Here is a 20,361-nt window from a genome sequence, read left to right on the forward strand (position 1 = left end):
GGAGTGTCCCCAAGCTGTGGAGGTGTCCTTGGCCATGAGATGTCCCCCAAGCCATGGAGGTGTCCCCAAGCCATGGGATGTCCCCAGGCCATGAGGTGTCCCCAGCTGGGGTGTCCCCAAGCCGTGGAGGTGACCCTGGCCACGAGGTGTCCCCAGGCCATGGGATGTCCTTGGACAAGAGGTGGCCCCAAGCCGTGGAGATGTCCCCAAGCTGGGGAGGTGTCCCTGGCCACGGGATGTCCCCAAGCCGTGGGATGTCCTCAAGCCGTGAGGATGTCCCTGGCCGCGGGGTGTCCCCTCCCGGGGTGTCCCCTCGGGGTGTCCCTGTCACCGCAGGGTCCCCTCAGGCCTCGGAGGCCGCCTGGGGTTTGAGCTGTGCCTTCTCCATGGCGGTGCCGTAGGGCCCCGAGCGCTTGAAGAACCCGAGCTGGGGGGACAGGGGGGTCAGGGGGACCCCAAACCCCCCCCCGGGACCCCACAGTGCCACCCCTGTGTCCCACGGTGTCCCCTGTGTCCCCCAAAATCCCCCCGAGACCCCACAGTGCCACCCCTGTGTCCCACGGTGTCCCACAGTGTCCCCTATGTCCCCCCCCAAAACGCCCCCGAGACCCCACAGTGCCACCCCAGTGCCCACAGTGTCCCCTGTGTCCCCCCAAAATCCCCCCGAGACCCCACAGTGCCACCACAGTGTCCCACAGTGTCCCCTGTGCTCCTTATGCCCCCCAAAACCCCCCCAAACCCCACAGTGCCACCCCCCTGTCCCACAGTATCCCCTGTGCCCCTTGTGTCCCCCCAACCCCCCCCCCACAGGACCCCATAATGTCCCCCCAAGACCCCCCAGTGTCCCACAGTGCCACCCCAGTGTCCCACAGTGTCCCCTTGTGTCCTCCATGTTCCCCCAAAATCCCCTCTGGAATCCCCAGTGCCCCCCAAAATCCCCCAGCCCCACTTTATAGAGCCCCCCAGACCCCTTTGGACCCCCCAGACCCTCCCAGAATTCCCCAACCCCACCTTGTAGAGCCCTCTGAGCCCCCTTTGAACCCCCCAGACCCCCCAAATTCCCCCCAGACCCCCCAAAGCCCACCTTGTAGAGGCCGTAGCAGAGGAGGGCGAGCAGGAGCAGCCCCAGCAGCACCGCCAGCACCACCACCCACACCGGGACCCCCCCGCCCGCCTCGGGCCGCGCCCAGGACAGCGCTGTCACCACCTGGGGACAGGGACAGACACCCACAGGGTCACCCAGTGTCACCACCCACACCGGGACCCCCCCGCCCGCCTCGGGCCGGGACCAGGACAGTGCTGTCACCACCTGGGGACAGGGACACACCCTGTGTGAGCCACAGTGCCACCCAGTGCCACCCAGTGCCACCCAGTGTCACCTAGTGTCACCCACAGTGTCACCAGTGTCCCCATTGTCACCTGCGGGCGGTGGTGTGGGTGACTCTTAGGCCACATGTGGTACAGCAGCTGTGTCCCCCCAGTGTCCCCAATGTCCCCAGTGTCCTCAGTGTCCCCCCAGTGTCCCCACTGTCACCTGCAGGCAGTGGCGGGGGTGGCTCTCGGGTCGTACACGGTACAGGACCCATGTCCCCTGTGTGTCCCCTGTCCCCCCAGTGTCCCCTGTCCCCCCAGTGTCCCCAGTGTCCCGGGTGTCACCTGCAGGTGGTGGCAGGGGTGGCTCTCGGCTCGCACACAGTACGGCAGCCCTGTGTGTCCCCTGTGTGTCCCCATGTCCCCTGTCCCCCCAGTGTCCCCCAGTGTCCCCAGTGTCCCCAGTGTCACCTGCAGGCGGTGGCGGGGGTGGCTCTCGGGTCGCACACGGTAGGGCAGACGCAGCACTCGGAACTCGGCGTCACAGCGCAGGGACAGCGGGCCCGCCTCCCGCTGGGACACGGGGACATGGTCAGTGACAGTGGGGGGACACAGGGGACACAGGGACACACACAGGGGACACACGGGGGGCACACGAGGGACACAGAGGAGACACACAGGGGACACCCACAGGGCCACTCCTGGGGAATTCCAGGGGGTCCCAGGGGAGGTCCCAGGGGTGTTTTGGGGGTCCTGGGGTATTTTGGGGGTCTGGGGGTGTTTGGGGTCTCACCTGGCGCACGGGGGGGGTCCTCAGGTGGAAGGTCAAGCGCAGAGTGACCCTCTGCTGCCGCTCCAGCCCCCCCGAGGGGCAGCTCAGCCGGAAACACTCGCCCTCGGGACACACCTGTCACCCGGGGTCACCCCCAGGGTCACCAGGGGTCACAGCAGGGTCACCCCTTGGGTCATGCCTGGGTCACTCTCGGTCACCCATGGTCACCCCAGGCCACCTCCTGTCACCCCAGTCACCCCCAGTGTCACCCCCACCTTGGGGACACTCCTGGGCCAGCCCCAGGGGTGTCCCAGCCTGGGGGACAAGGGGACAGTGTCACTCACCAGGGTGTCCCTGGTGTCCCCTGCAGTGTCCCTGCGCTGCAGCACGTGTGGCCCAGGGCTCGGCTCCCGCTCCTGCGGGGACATGGGGACAGCGCTGGGGACAGTGCTGGGGACAATCCCGGCCACCCCCCAGTGCCACCCGATGTCCCCCCAGAGCCACCCTGGCACCTCCCAGTGCCACCCGTGTCCGTGGTGCCCCATCTCCCGGTGTCCCCAATGTCCCCAGCACCCTCAGTCCTCCATCTCCCAGTGCCACCCGATGTCCCCAGTGTCCCCAACACCATCCAGAGCCACAGTGCCCAATGTCCCAGAGCCCCTGTGCCACCCAATGTCCCCAGTGTCCCCATTGTCCCCAATGTCCCTGATGATGTCCCCATTGTCCCCAATATCCCCATTGTCCCCAGTGTCCCTGATGGTGTCCCCATGGTCCCCAATGTTCCCATTACCACCATTATTCCCAGTGTCCCCATTGTCCCCAATATCCCCGATGTCCCCAATGTCCCCAAATATCCCCACTGTCCCCAATGTCCCTGATGGCCTCCCCATTATCCCCAGTGTCCCCATTGTCCCCAGTGCCCCCATTACCCCCAATGTTCCCATTATCCCCAACGTCCCCACTGTCCCCATTGTCCATGACGGTGTCCCCAGTGTCCCCATTACCCCCATTGTCCCCAATTTCCCCGTTGTCCCCAACAGTGTCCCCAGTGTCCCCAGTACCGTCAGCCGCAGTGGGTCCAGCCCGTGGGTGGCCGAGCAGTTGTGCAGGCCCTGGTGGCCGGTGACGTAGAGCAGGGGGTGGCCGCGGTGGCCCAGGGGACAGCTCAGCTCCAGCGTGCCCTGGCTGATGGCACTGGGACCCTCGTTCACCACCTGGGGACACCCGGGGACACCCAGGGGTCAGCACAGGGGGACACCCAGGGGACAGCCAGGGGTCAGCACAGGGGGACACCCAGGGGACATGGGGTCACCCGGGGGACAGCCAGGGGACAGCCAGGGGACCCCCACGGGACAGCCAGGGGACAGCCAGGGGACACAGGGACACCCAGGGGTTGGGGATGAGGGGACATCCCAGATTTGGGGACACAAGGACCCCCAGATTAGGGACTCGGGGATCCCCAGGGTGGGGATTAGGGACTTGGGGACCTCAGGGTTGGGGACAGAGGAAGTCCAGGGTTGGGGACACAGGGACCCCGGGATTAGGAACACAGGGACCCTGGGGTTGGGGTCATGGGGACATTGGTGTCCCCTGGGGTTGGGGTCATGGGGACATTGTTGTCCCCCCGTTCGGGGACACGTCCCCGCGATGTCCCCACCTCATAGACGTGCTCCACGGGCGGGGACAGGTCCTGCAGCCGCTGGGGGGGGTCGGGTCCCCACCCCCCCTCGGGGATGGTGACAACGTCAGGCCGGGACACGCTGAGGGGACACGGGAGGGTCAGCACCGGGCCTGTCCCCTCCGTGTCCCCTCCGTGTCCCCTCTGTGTCCCCCAGGTCACCCAGCGAGGTGGGGGGGACACTGAGAGGGTCCAGCAGGTCTCAGGTCCCCTCAATGTCCCCTCCGTGTCCCCTCCGTGTCCCCTCCATGTCCCCCAGCTCACCCAGCGAGGTGATGGGGACACTGAGAGGGTCTGGGAGGTCTCAGGTCCCCTCAATGTCCCTGTGTGTCCCCTCCGTGTCCCCTCCATGTCCCCTCTCTGTCACCCAGAGGCCCTGGCAGGTCTCAGGTCCCCCAGTGTCCCCTCCACGTCCCCTTTGTGTCCCCTCCGTGTCACCCAGAGGCTCTGGCAAGTGCCCTCCCCCTGTCCCCACAGTGTCCCCACAGTGTCCCCCCAGTGTCCCCCCTGTCCCCGGTGTCCCCGGTGTCACTGACCCGAGCACGGACACTCTGGTGGCCGCCCTCACGGCCATGGCCACGGCCACCACGGGGCTCTGAGAGTTGTTGGCGTTCTTGCTGTGGGGGGACAGCGGGGGGTCACCACCGGGACCCCCGGGACCCCCAGATCCCCCTTGGGACCCCCAAATCCTCCCTTGGGGACCCCCAAATCCTTGGGGACACCCCAGGACCCCCAAAACCTTGGAGACACCCCTCGGGTACCCCCAAATCAGGTCCCGCCCTCCAGACCTGCCCCACCCCACAGGTGTGACCCCTCCCCAAAAAGCCTCTGATCCCTCTGGAACCCCAAACTGGGGGTCCAGGACCCCCCCCCCAACCACCCCAAACCTCAAACTGGGGGTCCCAAAACTCCCCAGACCCTCAAATTTGGGTTCCCAGATCCCTGCTGTGCCCCCCCGAACCCAAATTAGGGTCCCAGACCCCCCTGTGCCCTCCCCAAACCCCAGACTGGGGGGTCCCAGAGCCCCCTGACCACCCCAAACCCTGAACTGGGGGTTCCAGATCCCCCAAGACCGCCAAAATGGGGGTCCCAGACCCCCCCTGACTACCCCAGACCCCCAATTTGGGGTCCCAGCCCCCTGGCCCCACCTGCGGATCTGCAGCTCGAACCGGACGCTGCTGCTGTTGTCGCTCAGGTGGGGGATGGTGAAACGCAGCCCCCCCCAAATCTGGGCACATGGGGGGACATGGGGGGGTCACACTGGGACAGACCCCCCCCAAAAAATCCACCCCAAAAAATTCCCCCCCCGAACTGCCCCTGGTCCCCCCAAACCCCTTCAAACACCCCAAAAATCCCCCCTCAGACCCCCCATCCCCACAAAAAATCCTCCCCAAACCTCCTCCCAGACCCCCAACCCACCCCCAACCCCCCCTCAGCCCCCCCAAAATCCCCCTCAAATACCCCCTAGCCTCCCAAACCACCTAAGAGGCCCAAAATCCGCCCCCCCACCACCTAAAATCCCCCCCAGCCTCCCCCTCTAGTTCCCCAAAATCCTCTCCAACCTTCCAAAATCCCCCCTAAACCCCCCGGCCACCCTAAAAATCCTCCCCCAATCCCCTCCAGCCCCCCAAAATTCCCCTCAAATCCCCCCAACTCCCCCAAAATCCCCCCTCAAATCCCCCCAAACCCCTCAAAATTCCCCCCAATTCCCCCCCAGACCCCCAAAATCTCACCCAACCTCCCCCCCCCCCCCAGCCACCCAAACCCCCCCGGCCCCCCACTCACGCTGGCCCCGGCCTTCATGGGGTTCCCCAGGTCACAGACCAGGGGGCTGGAGCCGTTGCCCCCCCCCAGTTCACAGCTCAGGGCAGAGAAATTCTGGGGGGGGGGGTCAGAGGTGGGTCAGACCCCCCAATTCACCCCCCTGTGTGACCCCTCCCCACATCCGGGACCCCCCAAATACTCCTGACCCCCCCCACAGTGACACCCCCTCCCCATAGTGACACCCCCCCCCATAATTGGGGTCATCCCCTGAGCCCCCCCCAGGCAAATCTGACCCCCCCCCAAAACCCCCTCCCCACCCCTTGGGGTGCCCCCAAGCCCCCCAGGCACCCCTTGACCCCCCCCAGTGACCCCTCCCCATCCCCAGCGTGCCCCCCCAGGTATCTCTGGACCCCCCCCAAACCCCCTCCCTAATCCCGGGGTGACCCCCAACCCCCCAAAAATTTCTCCCCAATCCAGGGGTGCCCCTCCAGGTATCCCTGGACCCCCCCCAATCCCCCTCCCCAATCCCAGCGTGCCCCCCAGGCCGCCCAAACCTCTTCCCCATCCCCGGGTCCCCCCTCACCCCGTGGGGTCTGAGGACCCCCGAGTAAAGCGCCCCCGGGGGGGGCCGCACGTGCAGCTCGGCCTCGTAGGCGCCCCCCTCGCCCACGTTCCGCGCGTGGAATGTCACGTTCAGGCTGTTCCTGTCCCCCAAAAACACGGCCCGGCGGTCCCTGGGGGGGACGGGGACATGGTGACATGGGGACAACCCCAAAACAACCCCAAAAACACGGCCCGGCGGTCCCTGGGGGGGACAGGGACATGGTGACATGGGGACAACCCCAAAACAACCCCAAAAACACGGCCCGGCGGTCCCTGGGGGGACAGGGGGTGGTGACATGGGGACAACCCCAAAACCCCCTCGGGACATGGCCCAGAGGTCCCTGGGGGGGGACAGGGGGATGGGGACATGGAGACACCCCAAAAACAACCCCAAAGACCCCCAAAAACACGGCCCGGCGGTCCCTGGCGGGGACAGGGGGTGGTGACATGGAGACACCCCAAAAACAACCCCAAAGACCCCCAAAAACACGGCCCGGCGGTCCCTGGCGGGGACAGGGGGTGGTGACATGGAGACACCCCAAAAACAACCCCAAAGACTCCCAAAAACACGGCCCAGCGGTCCCTGGGGGGGACAGGGGGATGGGGGCATGGGGACACCCCAAAACAACCCAAATCAACCCCAGAAACACAGCACGGTGGTCCCTGGGGGGGACAGGGGGTGGTGACATGGGGACATACCTGGGGACACTCTCAGAACCCCCCAAGGACACCCCCAAACCCCCCCCCCCCCCCCGAACACGGCCCAGTGATCTCTGGGGGGGACATGGGGATTAGGACATGGGGACATCTATGGGGACACACCCAGGCACAGCCCCAGAGCCCAGAGACCCCCAAAAAACATCCCCAAAATTCCCTTGGAACTCCCCCAGGAACCCCCCAAAATCCCTCCAGAACATGGCCCAGAGGTCCCTGGTGGGGACACGGGGATGGGGACATGGGGACATGCCTGGGGACACCCCAGGGACACCTCGGGGACACCCCGGGACATGCCCCACCCATCCCTTGGGGGGACACAGGTGTGGTGACATGGGGACATCCACAGGGACACCCCCAGGACCCCCAGACTGTCCCCAGTAGGGCCACCCCTGCCCTGTCCCCTCCTGTCCCTCCCTGTCCCCCCCTGTCCCCGGTGTCCCCTCCTTACGTGGTGGCCTCGAGCTGCAGGTCGGGCACACAGACATTGTCCTCACCACAGTCCAGCTGGATGTGGGCCTGGGGACATGGGGACAGGGGGACATTGGGGACAATGGGGATAGTGAAGACATTGAAGGCATTGGGGATATTTGGGACATTGGGGACATTGGGGACAATGGGGATAGTGGAGACACTGGGGACACTGGGGACATGGGGACATTGGGGACATTGATGGCATTGGGGATATTGGGGACACTGGGGACATTGGGGACAGTGGGGACATCAGTGGGGTGAGAGGGGACATTGGGGACATCAGGGTGATGGGTGACACTGGGGTGACACAGAGGTGACATTGTGTACCCTGAGGGTGGCACAAAGTGTCACAAGGGACACAGGGTGACACTGGGGTGACAGAGGTGACACAGAGGCGACACAGAGATGACACAAGGTGACACTGGGGTGACACAGGGGTGACATTGTGTACCCTGGGGTTGACACAAAATGTCACAGGGGACCCAGGGTGACACACAGGGTGACACTGGGGTGACAGAGAAGGGACACAGAGGGGACACACAGGTGACACACCTTGGCCTCCAGGCGCGTGCGCGTGGCCGGTGACAGCAGCGGGGACAGCCCCGGCGGGGGAGGGGACACGGCCTGGTCCAGGGCCAGGCTCAGGGACACCGGGATGGGGGACAGCTTGTCCCGGAACTCCGACTCGTTCTGGGGACACACGGGGGACACCGGTGACACCGGCGACACACAGGGGACACACAGGGGTGGGGCAGGGGGTCCCCAGGGTGACAGGAGGGGTCCCAAAGGTGACAGGGGAAGTCCCAGGGTGACATAAGGGGTCCCAGGGGTGACAGGGAGGTGACACAGGGGGTCGCAGAGGTGACATGGGGGATCCCAGGGGTGACATGGGGATCCCAAAGGTGACAGGGGAGGTCCCAAGGCGACATGTGAGGTCCCAAGGGTGACAGGGAGGTGACAAGGAGGTCCCAGGGTGACACAGGAGGCCTCAAGGTGACAGGGGAGGTCCCAGGATGATGGGGGGATCCCAAAGGTGACACAAGGGGTCCCCAGGGGTGACATGGGGGCTCCCCAGAGGGACACAGGGGTGACAGGAGGGGTCCCAAGGGCTGTTTTGGGGTCCCGGGACAGTTTTGGGGCTGTTTTAGGGCCATTTTTGGGCTATTTTGGGCAGTTTTGGGCCGTTTTGGGGTATTTTGGGGTGTGTTTGGGGGCGCTCTTACCCGCAGGAACACGGGCAGGGTGCGGCACCGGGGGGTCCCCCCGTTGGGGACCTCCAGGGACAGGTTCCGGGTGGGGGAGGGGGGCGCCCCCCCCGCGCCCCCCCCCAGGAACAGCGCGCGCCGCGCCCCCCCCGCCTTGGCCCCGTCCACGCTCAGCTCCAGCGACAGCCCTGGGGACACCGAGGGGACACCGCGGGGACACCATGGGGACACGTCAGGGACAGCCCAGGGACAGCCCCGTGTCCCCATCCTGTCCCCAGGGCTGCTGTGCCACGCCCCCCGACAGCCTTGGGGACACCATGGGGACACCTCAGGGACAGCCTCGTGTCCCCATGGCTGTTGTGTCCCCTCCCTTGGGGACACCAAAGGGACACAGGGGTGTCCCCAGTGTGCGTGCCCCCCCCGGGCTGTCCCCATTTGTCCCCTTCCTTCGTCCCCACTATATCCCGTTTGTCCCCTCCCATGTCCCCTGTCCCCCCCGATGTCCCTTTTGTCCCACCCCAATATCCCCCTGTCCCACCCCAATATCCCCCTGTCCCACCCCGATGTCCCCCATGTCTCCTCCCCAATGTCCCCATGTCCCACCCTGATGTCTCCTGTCCCCTCCCATGTCCCCCTGTCCCCTCACCGATGGGCCCGGGCAGGTGCCGTCCCGAGGCGTTGAGGCAGAAGGTGACATTGATGCTGAGGGTGAGGACACAGAGGTGGCACCGTGAGACCCCCACCGTGTCCCCTCAGTGTCCCCTCAGTGTCCCTCCACCATGGACACACGAGGACCCCCCAGTGTCCCCAAATCCCCCCCAAAGTGTCCTCAGTGCACTGTCCCCGTGTCCCTGGGACCCCCCAGTGTCCCCATGTCCCCCCCAGTGTCCCCTCCCAGTGTCCCCCATCCTCTCTCCAAGTGTCCCCACGCTGTCCCCTGGCTGTCCCCCCTCTCTCTTCTCCCTGTCCCCCGGCTGTCCCTGCTGTCCCCAGTGTCACCCACCAGGACACCCCTGCTGTCCCCTCCCTGTCCCTGCTGTCCCCAGTGTCACCCACCAGGACACCCCCACTGTCCCCTCCCTGTCCCCAGTGTCACCCATCAGGACACCCCTGTTGTCCTCTCCCTGTCCCCCATTGTCCCCTCCCTGTCCCCACTGTCCCCAGTGTCACCCACCAGGACACCCCCGCTGTCCCCTCCCTGTCCCCAGTGTCACCCACCAGGACACGTGGTGGCCCGTGGCGGGCAGGACGCAGCCGCGCTCCTCGGGGTTGATCATGGTGGGGACAATGGCCAGGGTGGCGCTGGCGTGGACAATGGGGCGGCCCCTGGGGGGACACAGGGTCAGGGACCCCCCCGGGGGGTGACAGAGGTGACACGGGTGACAAAGGTGACAAAGGTGACACTCACCTGTAAACGGCCACCGTGTCCGCCCCGAAGGCGCCGACCAGGAGATCTGTGGGGACAGGGGGGTCACCAGGGGGACGGGGACAGGGACAGGGACACAGGGACAGGGGACACAGGGGGGTCATCAGGGGGGACACGGGGACAGGGGAGTCACTGAGGATGGGGACAAGGGGACACAGGGGACAGGGACAGGGGACAGAGGAACAGGGACAGGGACCCAAGGACAGGGACACAGGACAGGGGAGTCACTGAGAATGAGGACAAGGGGACATCGGATGGGGACAGAGGACACAGGGACAGGGGACACATGGGACACAGGGGAGTCACTGAGGACGGGGACAAGGGGACACCAGGGGGGACAGGAGGGTCCCTCATCCTCAGGGTGACACAAAGGGGGGTGACATGGGTGACAGAGGTGATACAGGTGACAGGGACTCACCGGGGTACCCGTTGGGGGGATGACACAGGGGGGTGACACAGGTGACACAGGTGACACAGGTGACAGGGACTCACCGGGGTACCCGTTGGGGGGGATGATAGGGGTAACACAGAGGACACACAGGTGACACAGGTGACACAGGTGCCAGGGACTCACCGGGGTACCCGTTGGGGGGGATGATAGGGGTGACACAGGTGACACAGGTGACACAGGTGACACAGGTGCCAGGGACTCACCGGGGTACCCGTTGGGGGGGATGACACAGGGGGGTGACACAGGTGACACAGGTGACACAGGTGACAGGGACTCACCGGGGTACCCGTTGGGTGGGATGACACAGGGGGGGATGACACACAGGTGACACAGGTGACACAGGTGCCAGGGACTCACCGGGGTACCCGTTGGGGGGGATGATAGGGGTGACACAGAGGACACACAGGTGACACAGGTGACACAGGTGACAGGGACTCACCGGGGTACCCGTTGCCGTCCAGGTCCGTGTCCCCCCTCAGCGCGGCCCCAAAGAAGTCTGGCTGGGCGCGGGGCGCCCCCAGCCCCCGCAGCACCTGGGCCGGGCGGGGCCGCAGCCCCGAGACCCCCCCCCGGAAAATGAACACGAGCCCCCGGCGACCCTCGGCCCCCAGCGGGGCCCCCACGGCCACGTCTGTAATGGGGGGGAGTGAGGGGGGGACCCCAAAACAGCCCCAAAAATACCCCCAGAAATGCAGAGACCCCAAAACAGCCCCCCAAAAACACCCCCTGGAACGGCAGAGAGCCAAACCCCCCCCTCAGAACTGTAGAGACACCAAAACAGCCCCCAGTGCTCCCCATAAACCCCCCTGTACCCCCCCATAAATTCCCATTTTTCCCCATAAACTCCCCTTTCCCCCCATAAACCCCTCTGTGCCCCCCCATAATCCCCCATTCCCCCCCATAAATCCCCTTTTTCCCCCCATAAACCCCCCTTTTCCTCCCCCCATAAACTCCCATTTCCCCCCCCACAAACCCCCCTTTCCCCTCCATAAATTCCCTTTTTTGCACCCCATAAACCCCCCTATTCCCCCCCATAAATTCCTCTTTTACCCTCCCATAAACCCCCTATCCCCCCCATAAACCCCCATTTCCCCCCCCATAAATCCCCTTTTTATCCCCCATAAACCCCCCACAACCCCCCATTTCCCCTCCCCATAATTCCCCCATTTCCCCCCCATAAACCCCCATTTCCCCCCCATAAACCCCCATTTCCCCCCATAAACCCCCTATTCCCCCCTCATACCGTTGTACCCGTCCAGGTCTGTGTCCCCCAGGGGGGCGATGGCGCTGCCGAACCTCCCGAACTCGTGTGTCCCGGTCAGGGGGGGCCCGGGGGGCTGGGGTGGGCCCCCCCCCGGGCTCTGCAGGTAAAGGTAGACCCGGCCCAGCTCCCGCGCGCCCCCCGCCCCACTGCGGGCCATGAACAGGGGGGCGCCCACCAGCAGGTCCGTCAGCCTGGGGGGACAACGGGGGGGGGTCAGGGAGAGCTTTTGGGGGGGTCCAGGGGGCGTAGAGGGGCTTTGGGGGGTGTTTGGGGAGGTACAGGGTCATTTTAGGGGGTCCTGGCAGGGTCGAGGGGGTCATGAACAGGGGGCACTGAGAAACTTTGCGGGGGGGGGGGGGGTCCAGGGGGCATAGAGGGATTTTGGGGGGTGTTTGGGGGGAGCACAGAGGCATTTTGGGGTGTCCCGGGGGGTCCCGGGGGTCCCTCACCCGTCGTTGTTGACGTCAGTGGCGGCCACGGCGTAGCCGAAATACGCGGCCATCTGGGGGGGGGGGGGGATAAAACAGGGTGAGCCCCCCCCGAGCTGGGGGCTGCGACCCCTCTGAGTCCCCCACATTCCACCCGTCCCCCCTTCATCCCTCCTGGGAACCCCAGACCCGGTTTTAGACCCTCCCCAGAAACCCCCAGGACCCTCCCAGGACCCCCTGAACCCCCCCAGGACCCCTCTGGATCCCCTCAGAACCCCCCCAGGACTCCCCTGGATCCCCCCAGGAACCCCCCAGGAACCCTTTTAGGACCCCCCTGGACTCCCCAAACCTCCCCAGGACCCCCCCCCCCCAGGCCCCCCTGGGACCCCCACCCTGTTCCCCACCTGCTCCCCCGAGAAGTTGTACAGGGATTTCATGTTGGTGCCATTGAGGATGGTGACCTGAGGGGACACAGGGGACACAGGGGACACTGAGCCAGCGAGGGGGGGGACACCAGCACCGGGACCCCTCCAGTGCCCCCCAGTGTCCCCCCAGTGTCCCCCAGTGTCCCCTCCTTACGTAGCCATAGGTGAGGTTGCCCTTGGGGACACCGGCCACGAAATCTGTGGGGACAAAAAGGGACAAAGGGACGCGGTCAGGGGGTGGCCAGGGAGGGTGGGGACACCCCGGGGGGTGGGGACACCCCTGATGTCACCCTCGGGGTCACCCACCTTGAGTGGTGTCACCGCTGAACTCGCCCACGGTCACCGAGTAACCTGGGGGGGACAGAGAGAGAGAGTGTCACCTGTGCTGTCACCTGTGCTGTCACCCCGGTGCCACTGGCCTGTGTCCCCATGGCCCCTAGGTGTCCCCACCCATGTAGCTGTCCCCATGTGCCCATGTCCCCCAGGTGTCCCCATGTCCCCATGCACCCCAGTGTCCCTGCTGTCCCCAATGTCCCACCCATGTAGCTGTCCCCAATGTCCCCCAGTGTCCCCAGTGTCCCACCCATGTAACTGTCGTTGTGGCTGTCCTCATGTCCCCAATGCCCCCGTTGTCCCCCCAGTGTCCCCAATGTCCCCATGCCCCCCCAGTGTCCCCAGTGTCCCCAGTGTCGCACCCATGTAGCTGTCGTCGTGGCTGTCCCCATGCCCCCCAGTGTCCCCAGTGTCCCCAGTGTCCCCGCTGTCCCCAATGTCGCACTCATGTAACTGTTGTGGCTGTCCCCATGTTCCCATGCCCCCCAGTGTCCCCGCTGTCCCCAGTGTCGCACCCATGTAGCTGTCGTTGTGGCTGTCCCCATGCCCCCCAGTGTCCCCAGTGTCCCCGCTGTCCCCAATGTCCCACCCATGTAACTGTCGTCGTGGCTGGGCGCCGCCTGTCGGGTCTGGAGCTGTCCCGGCACCTCCTGGATCAGGTACTCGGGGAAGTTCCCGGCCGCGATTTGCTCCTGGGTGGCCGACATCACCTGCCCTGGGGGACACTCAGCATGGGGGGACAGGGACAGGGGACAGGGGACAGGGACAGAGGGGGCCGACATCACCTGCCCTGGGGGACACTCAGCATGGGGGGACAGGGACAGGGGACACCGCGGGGGGACAGGGGGGGCCGACATCACCTGCCCTGGGGGACACTCAGCATGGGGGGACAGGGACAGGGGACACCGCGGGGGGACAGGGGGGGCCGACATCACCTGCCCTGGGGGACACTCAGCATGGGGGGACAGGGACAGGGACAGGGACAGGGGACAGGGGACAGGGGACAGGGACAGAGGGGGCCGACATCACCTGCCCTGGGGGACACTCAGCACCGGGGGGACACCGGGGGGACAGGGGACGGGGACAGGGTGGGCAGGGGGATGGGGAATGAGGCGGGGGACAAAGGGGATGGGCAGGGACAAGGTGGGTGGGGAGGTGGGGACACGCAGGGGACACACAGGAGACAGGCAGGGAGCAATGGGGACGGTGGGGACAGGGCCGGGGTCTCACCTTGCCAGAAGTAGCTGCCGGGCCCCCCCAGGAGCACCCGCCCGGTCTGCGGAGACACCGGGGACCCCCCTCAGTGTGGGGCACCCCAAAACACCACCCGGCCCCCCAAAACCCACCCAGGACCCCCCCCGAACACCCCCCGGCCCCCCAAAACCCACCCAGGACCCCCAATCCCACCCAGAACACCCCCCCGGCCCCCCAAACCCACTCAGGACCCCCAAAAACCCCCCAGGGTCCCCCCAAAACCCTCCAGGACCTCCCAGCCCCACCCTCACCCCATTGGGACCCCCCCAAACCCCCTAAAACCCTTCAGGACTCCTTGGGACCCCCTCAGGACCCCCCAACCCTCCCCCAGACCCCCAGAAAAACCCCAGGACCTCCCCAAAACCCTTCAGGACCCCCAAACCCCCCTGAGCCCCCCCAGCCCCACCTGTGTGAAGTCAGCACTGAAGCCCCCCTGGCAGTAGCCTTGTCCTGCCGCCGAGTTCAGGTCTGGGGAGATACAGGGGGGTCTTTTTGGGGGTCCCCGGGGGTCTTTGAGGGTCCCGGGGGGTCTGGAGGTGTCACTCCCCCCTCTCAGGGTTTGGGGGGTCACCCCGGGGGTCTGGGCATGGCACCCATGGGGGGGGACTGGGGGTGCCTGGAGGTTCTGGGGGGTCTTGGGGGAGGTCTTAGGGGGGCTCAGGGGATTCTGGGAGGCCTCAGGGTGGTCCCAGGGGGGTCTCGGGGAAGTCTTGGAGGGGTCCCGGGGAGGGGTTTGGGGGTTGTGGGATGTCTTGGGCGGGTCTGGGGGATCCTGAGGGGTCCCCGGGGGGTCCCTGTGGTTCCTGGGGGATCTTGGGGGATCGGGAGGGTCCCAGGTGGTCCTGGGAGTGTCTTGGAGGTGTCTCGGGGGGGTCCCGGGGGGGCTTTAGGATGTCCCAGGGGTCCTGGGTGGTGCCGGGTGTCCCCGGGGGCGGGTCTCGGGGGGACTTTGGGGGGTCCCAGGGGTGTCCCTGGTGGTTCCGGGGGTGTCTTGGGAGTGTCCCCGGGGGGGGTCCTTGGGTGTCCCAGGGGGTTCCTGGATGGTCCCAGGAGGGCTTTGGGGTATCCCTGGGGGTCTCGAGGGTGTCTTGGGGTGTTCCGGAGGTCCCGGGGGTGTCCCGGGGGTCCCTGGGTGTCCCCAGGGCTGTCCCGGGGGTCCCGGGGTCCCACCTGAGCGGCAGGGCGCGTACTCCACGAACTTGGAGAAGTTCCCGAGGGAGAGGAAACAGGAGCCCACCGGCTCCCGCGCCCCCCCCTCCTCCTTGGGGGGGCTCCAGCTGTACAGGGGGGCGCAGGCCTGGGGGGGCACCGGGGGTGGGCTCGGGCACCTCGGGGGGCCCCGATGGCCCCGTGGGGTCCCAGTGTCCCCCAGTGTCCTCCCATTGTCCCCAGTGTCCCATCACTGGCCCTTAGTGTTCCCAGCACCCCCCAGTGTCCCCCAGTGTCCCCCAGAGTCCCACAAGCCCCCCTGTGTCCCCCAGTGTCCCCAGAGCAGGAAGGAGCTGTGGGGAGCCCACAGTGTCCCCTCAGCGTCCTCCAAGCCCCCCAAGGCTCTCAGTGTCCCCCCAGTGTCCCCATGCCCCACCAGTGTCCCCAGTGTCCCCCCAGTGTCCCCAGTGTCCCCAGTGTCCCCCCAGTGTCCCCAATGTCCCCTCAGTGTCCCCATGTCCCTGTACCAGGATGGAGCCATTGTGGGCCCTCATGGTGTCCCCAATGTCCCCAGTGTCCCCAATGTCCCCATGTCCCCCCAGTGTCCCCATGTCCCCCCAATGTCCCCAATGTCCCCATGTCCCCCCAGTGTCCCCATGTCCCCGTACCAGGATGGAGCCGTTGTGTCCCCTCACTGTCCCCAGTGTCCCCATGTCCCCGCAGTGTCCCCATGTCCCCGTACCAGGATGGAGCCGTTGTGGGCCCTCACGGTGGCCCCAAACCACTGCAGGGATTTGAACTCCACGGGCTCGGCCCCGTCGCTGCTGTTGCCCCCAAAGTCGTGGGTGCGGGTCCCTGGGGGGGGGACAGGGGTCAGGACAGCCCCCACCCCCAGAGCCGTGACCTGGGACCCCCCAGATCCCCTCGGGACCCCCCACCCCCAGAGCCACCCACCTGGGACACCCCGGGACCCCCCAGACCCGTCTGGGACCCCCCAGACCCCCCTGGGACCCCCCAGACCACCCCGGGACCCCCCACCCCCAGAGCCACCCCCCTGGGACCCCCCAGGACCTTTCAGGACCCCCCGCCCCTCCCGCCCCCCCCGGGTTGATCATTAACGGCAGCCAAGGCCAGCGGGGGGATGGGGACAGGGACAGGGACACGGGGCTGCCCTGGGGGTGACACCGCTGTGTCCCTGTCCCCTGGGGGTGTCCCTGTCCCCGGGGGGTGACACCGCTGTGTCCCTGTCCCCTGGGGGTGTCCCTGTCCCCGGGGGGTGACACCGCTGTGTCCCTGTCCCCTGGGGGTGTCCCTGTCCCCGGGGGGTGACACCGCTGTGTCCCTGTCCCCTGGGGGTGTCCCTGTCCCCGGGGGGTGACACCGCTGTGTCCCTGTCCCCTGGGGGTGTCCCTGTCCCCGGGGGGTGACACCGCTGTGTCCCTGTCCCCTGGGGGTGTTCCTGTCCCCTGGGGCTGTCCCCCACCTCTGTCCCCACCCCTGTGCTGATCCTGTCCCCATTCCTGGGGGGTTTGTCCCCATTTGTGTCACTGTCCCCATGTCCTGAGGGGTCCTGTCTCCAATCCTGGGGGGTTTGTCCCCATTCCTGGGGGTTCCTGTCCCCACCTGTGTCACTGTCCCCCTGTCTTGAGGGGTCCTGTCCCCATTCCTGGGGTGGTTTGTCCCCACCCCTGTCCCTGTCCCCATTCCCTGGGGGGGTCCTGTCCCTCCCACGTGTCCCCATCCCAGTTGTGTCCCCCATTCCCCCACCGTGTCCCTGTCCCCTCTCGTGTCCCCCCAATGTCCCCAATGTCCCCCCCCATGTCCCCAATGTCCCCCCCCGATGTCGCCGGTGTCCCCTCACCGATGTGATCGAAGTCGATGGCGCTGCAGCCGCCCTGGGGGGGCCAGGGGCAGTGGAACACGGCCCCCCCCTGGGTGACATTGGGCTGGCTCGTGTTGGCCTTGGGGGCCCCCACCAGGATGCTGACACTGCGGGGGGGGGGGGGGGGGACACTGTGTTTGTCACCCGGGGGGTCCCCAAGGGTGTCCCCAGAGCCCCTCTGACTCAGCCCCGGGACTGGGGACCCCTTCCAGCCCTGGGGGGGGAAACACCGGGGCCACCCCCGGCACCTGGGGAGGGGTCCCAGAATGGGGGGGACACAGCTGGGCGGGGGTCCTGGGTGGGGGGGACACGGCCTGGGGGGGTCCCAGGGTGGGGGGACACGGGCTGGGGGGTCCTGGGTTGGGGGAGACACGGGCTGGGGGGGTCCTGTGGGGAGGGGACACGGTTGGAGGGTCCCAGGGTGGGGGGACACAGCTGGGGGGTCCTGGGTGGGGGGGGACAGGGCCTGGGGGGTCCTGGGATGGGGGGACACCACCTGGGGAGGTCCCCGGAGGGAGGGGACATGGCCTGGGGGGTCTTGGGTTGGGGGGACACGGCCAGGAGAGTCCTGGGTTGGGGGGACACGGGCTGGGGGGGTCCCAGGGTAGAGAGACATGGCCAGGGGGGTCCCAGGATGGGGGAGACACGGCCCGGGGAGGGGTCCCGGTGTGGGGGGACACCGGCCGGGATCTCCCCGCTGGGGTCACCCGTGGGGGTTTCGGAGGGGCAGCGAGGCCGTGCCTGGGTCCCCTCCCAGATTTTTGTGTCCTCCCCCGATTTTCGGGTCCCCTCCCCGATTTTGGGTCCCCCCGCACCCCCCGGAGCCCCCCGGGGGCAGCCCCGGCTCCGGTTACAGGAAACGCTCCGGGCCGGGGGCAGCGGGGCCCCGGGACCCCCGGCGGGGCCGGCGCGGGGGGGACCGGGGGGGACCCCGGGGCTGGGCTGGACCCTCCCGGTTCCCGTTCCCGGCCCCGCTTCCCGTCCCATTCCCGGCCCGGTTCCCGTCCCGTTCCCGGCTCCTTTCCCCCGTCCCGGTTCTCAGTTCCCACTTCCCGTTCCCGTTTCCCTTTTCCCCATTTCCCGGCGGCGCTGCCCGTTCCCGGTTCGCGCTGTCCCGTTCCCGTTATCCGCTCCCGGAGCCCCGCCCGCGCCGGGGCCGCTCCCGCTCCCGTTATCCCGTTCCCGTTATCCCGCTCCCGTTATCCCGTTCCCGTTATCCCGTTCCCGTTATCCCGTTCCCGTTATCCCGTTCCCGGCCCCGCTTCCCCTCCCCTCCCTCCCCTCCCTCCCCTCCCTCGGTTCCCGGTGCCGCCCCCGCCCCGTCCCGTCCCGGTGCGCGCTTCCCCCGTTGTCCCCGCCCGGTTTTTCCCCGTTTTTCCCGGTTTTTCCCGGTTTTCCCGGCTCCCGGTACCTGCGGGGCTCGGGCAGGTAAAAATCCAGCGCGAAGCCGAAGAAGGAGCCGGGGGCCCCTCGGAAGAGAAGGGGCCGAGCCGCCTCCAGGTTAAAGGCGGCCCCCGCCGGGAGCAGCAGCGGCAGCAGCAGCGGCACCGGGAGCGGCACCGGGAGCGCGGCCCGGCACCGGCACCGGGCCCGGCGCGGGGGAACCGGGGCCATGGCGGGCTCGGCGCTGCTCCCGCTCCGGAGTCCCCTCGGAAAGTGCCCGGGGGGGGCCCGGGGCCGCCCCGCCCCCGCCGTGACTCACCGGGGAGGAGCCACCGCCCCGCGGGCACCGGCACCGGCACCGCCGGCGGGACGGGACAGGGACAGGGACAGGACAGGGGGGACAGGGACAGGGACAGGGACCACCCGGGGGACAGGGGAGACAGGGACAGGGACAGGGACAGCCGGGGGGACAGGGGGACAGCGGGGACACCCCGGGGACAGGAACAGCCCGGGGGGACAGGGGGACACCCCGGGGACAGCAGGACAGCCAGGGGGAACGAGGAAGGGCGGGGACAGGGGAACACCCAGGGGACAGGGAGACACCTGGGACAGGGGGACACCCCGAGGAGAGCGGGGCACCCAAGAGACAGGGGGACATCTGGGATAGGGACACCCCGGGGGGAACAGAGCACCCAAGAGACAGCAGCGGGACGGCAGGGACAGGGGGACACCCAGGGGACAGGGGGACACCCAGGGGACAGGGACACCCCGGGAATAGCGGGACACTCAGAGGACACCGGGACATCAGGGTCAAGGGACATCCAGGGGCGAGCAGGACACTCCAGGGACATCGGGACATCAGGGACAGTGACACCCCGGGGACAGGGGGACAGCAGGGACAGGGACACCCCAGGGACAAGGGGACACCCCGGGGACAGGGGGACAGCAGGGACAGGGGGACAGCAGGGACAGGGACACACCAGGGACAGGGGGACACTCCGGGGACAGGGGGACACCGGGGAATGGGACACTCCAGGGACACCCGAGGGACACTGGGACACTCCAAGGGCACCGGGACAGCCCAGGGACATTGGGGACATCAGGGACACCCAAAGGACACCCGGGGGACATCAGGACTCAGGGACTGGGACAGGCCTGAAGGCGGTGGGACAGAGGGGACACCTGAAGGACACGGGGACACCTCGGGACAGCGGGACAGGAGGGACAGGGACACTGAGGACACTGGGACACCGGGGCACGGGGACATTTGGAGGACACCGCGACATTGTGGGGACACCAGGACACCATGAGGGGACAGGAATGCGACAGGCACAGGGGACATGGGGGGGGACATTTGGGGACACCAGGACGACACCGCAGGACACAGAGCGACACTGGGGCCGGGCCGGGGGGTGGCAGGGCCGGGGACACGGGGGGAGGGAGGCGACACCGCGGGGGGAAGGGGACACCGCGGGGGACAAGGGGACGGGCGGGGGGGGCCGGATCCCGGCGCCGCTTCCTGGAAGGAAAGAGCGGAAACGGGGCCGGGGCTGGAGCCGTTCCCACGGAGGGGGCGGGACCCCCGGGGCTGGGGGGACACGGGGGGGGACCCAGGACCCCCGCAGGGGGACAGGGAGGAGGCAGGACCCCCGCAGGGGGACAGGGGGGTGGCAGGACCCCCAGAGCTGGGAGGGGACACCGGGGGGGTGGCGCTGGCACCTCCTCGCGGGGACACGCGGGGACAATGGGAGGGCGGGGGGGGGGGACACGGGAAGGTGCCCCCACCCCTCCTCATCCCCCCACCCCTCCTCAACGGGTGTGCAAAGGCGGGGGGGACACCAGGGG

The 20,361-nt window shown here is 67.6% G+C and overlaps 1 protein-coding gene across 1 annotated transcript; it reads right to left on the minus strand.

Moving 5' to 3' along the window:
- Positions 1–62: 62 nt before the first annotated feature.
- Positions 63–18,747, minus strand: ITGA5 (integrin subunit alpha 5; the record flags this gene model as incomplete). The annotated part of the gene is made up of 30 exons (XM_083880975.1): positions 63–427; positions 1,085–1,207; positions 1,783–1,884; positions 2,105–2,218; positions 2,428–2,595; positions 3,145–3,297; positions 3,741–3,843; positions 4,298–4,378; positions 4,910–4,989; positions 5,547–5,639; positions 6,109–6,259; positions 7,294–7,361; positions 7,869–8,006; positions 8,540–8,709; positions 9,168–9,223; positions 9,740–9,847; positions 9,930–9,975; positions 10,838–11,029; positions 11,642–11,853; positions 12,112–12,164; positions 12,495–12,551; positions 12,670–12,713; positions 12,822–12,866; positions 13,438–13,563; positions 14,079–14,124; positions 14,509–14,570; positions 15,273–15,399; positions 15,994–16,106; positions 17,113–17,240; positions 18,545–18,747. The coding sequence occupies 30 exons, from the start codon at positions 18,745–18,747 to the stop codon at positions 344–346; spliced, it is 3,246 nt and encodes a 1,081-aa protein (XP_083737101.1). The 3' UTR covers positions 63–343.
- Between the last annotated feature and the right edge of the window lie 1,614 nt (positions 18,748–20,361).

The sequence above is a fragment of the Zosterops lateralis genome (assembly GCF_965231275.1).
Source record: "Zosterops lateralis genome assembly, chromosome: 32".
Lineage (NCBI taxonomy): Eukaryota > Metazoa > Chordata > Aves > Passeriformes > Zosteropidae > Zosterops > Zosterops lateralis.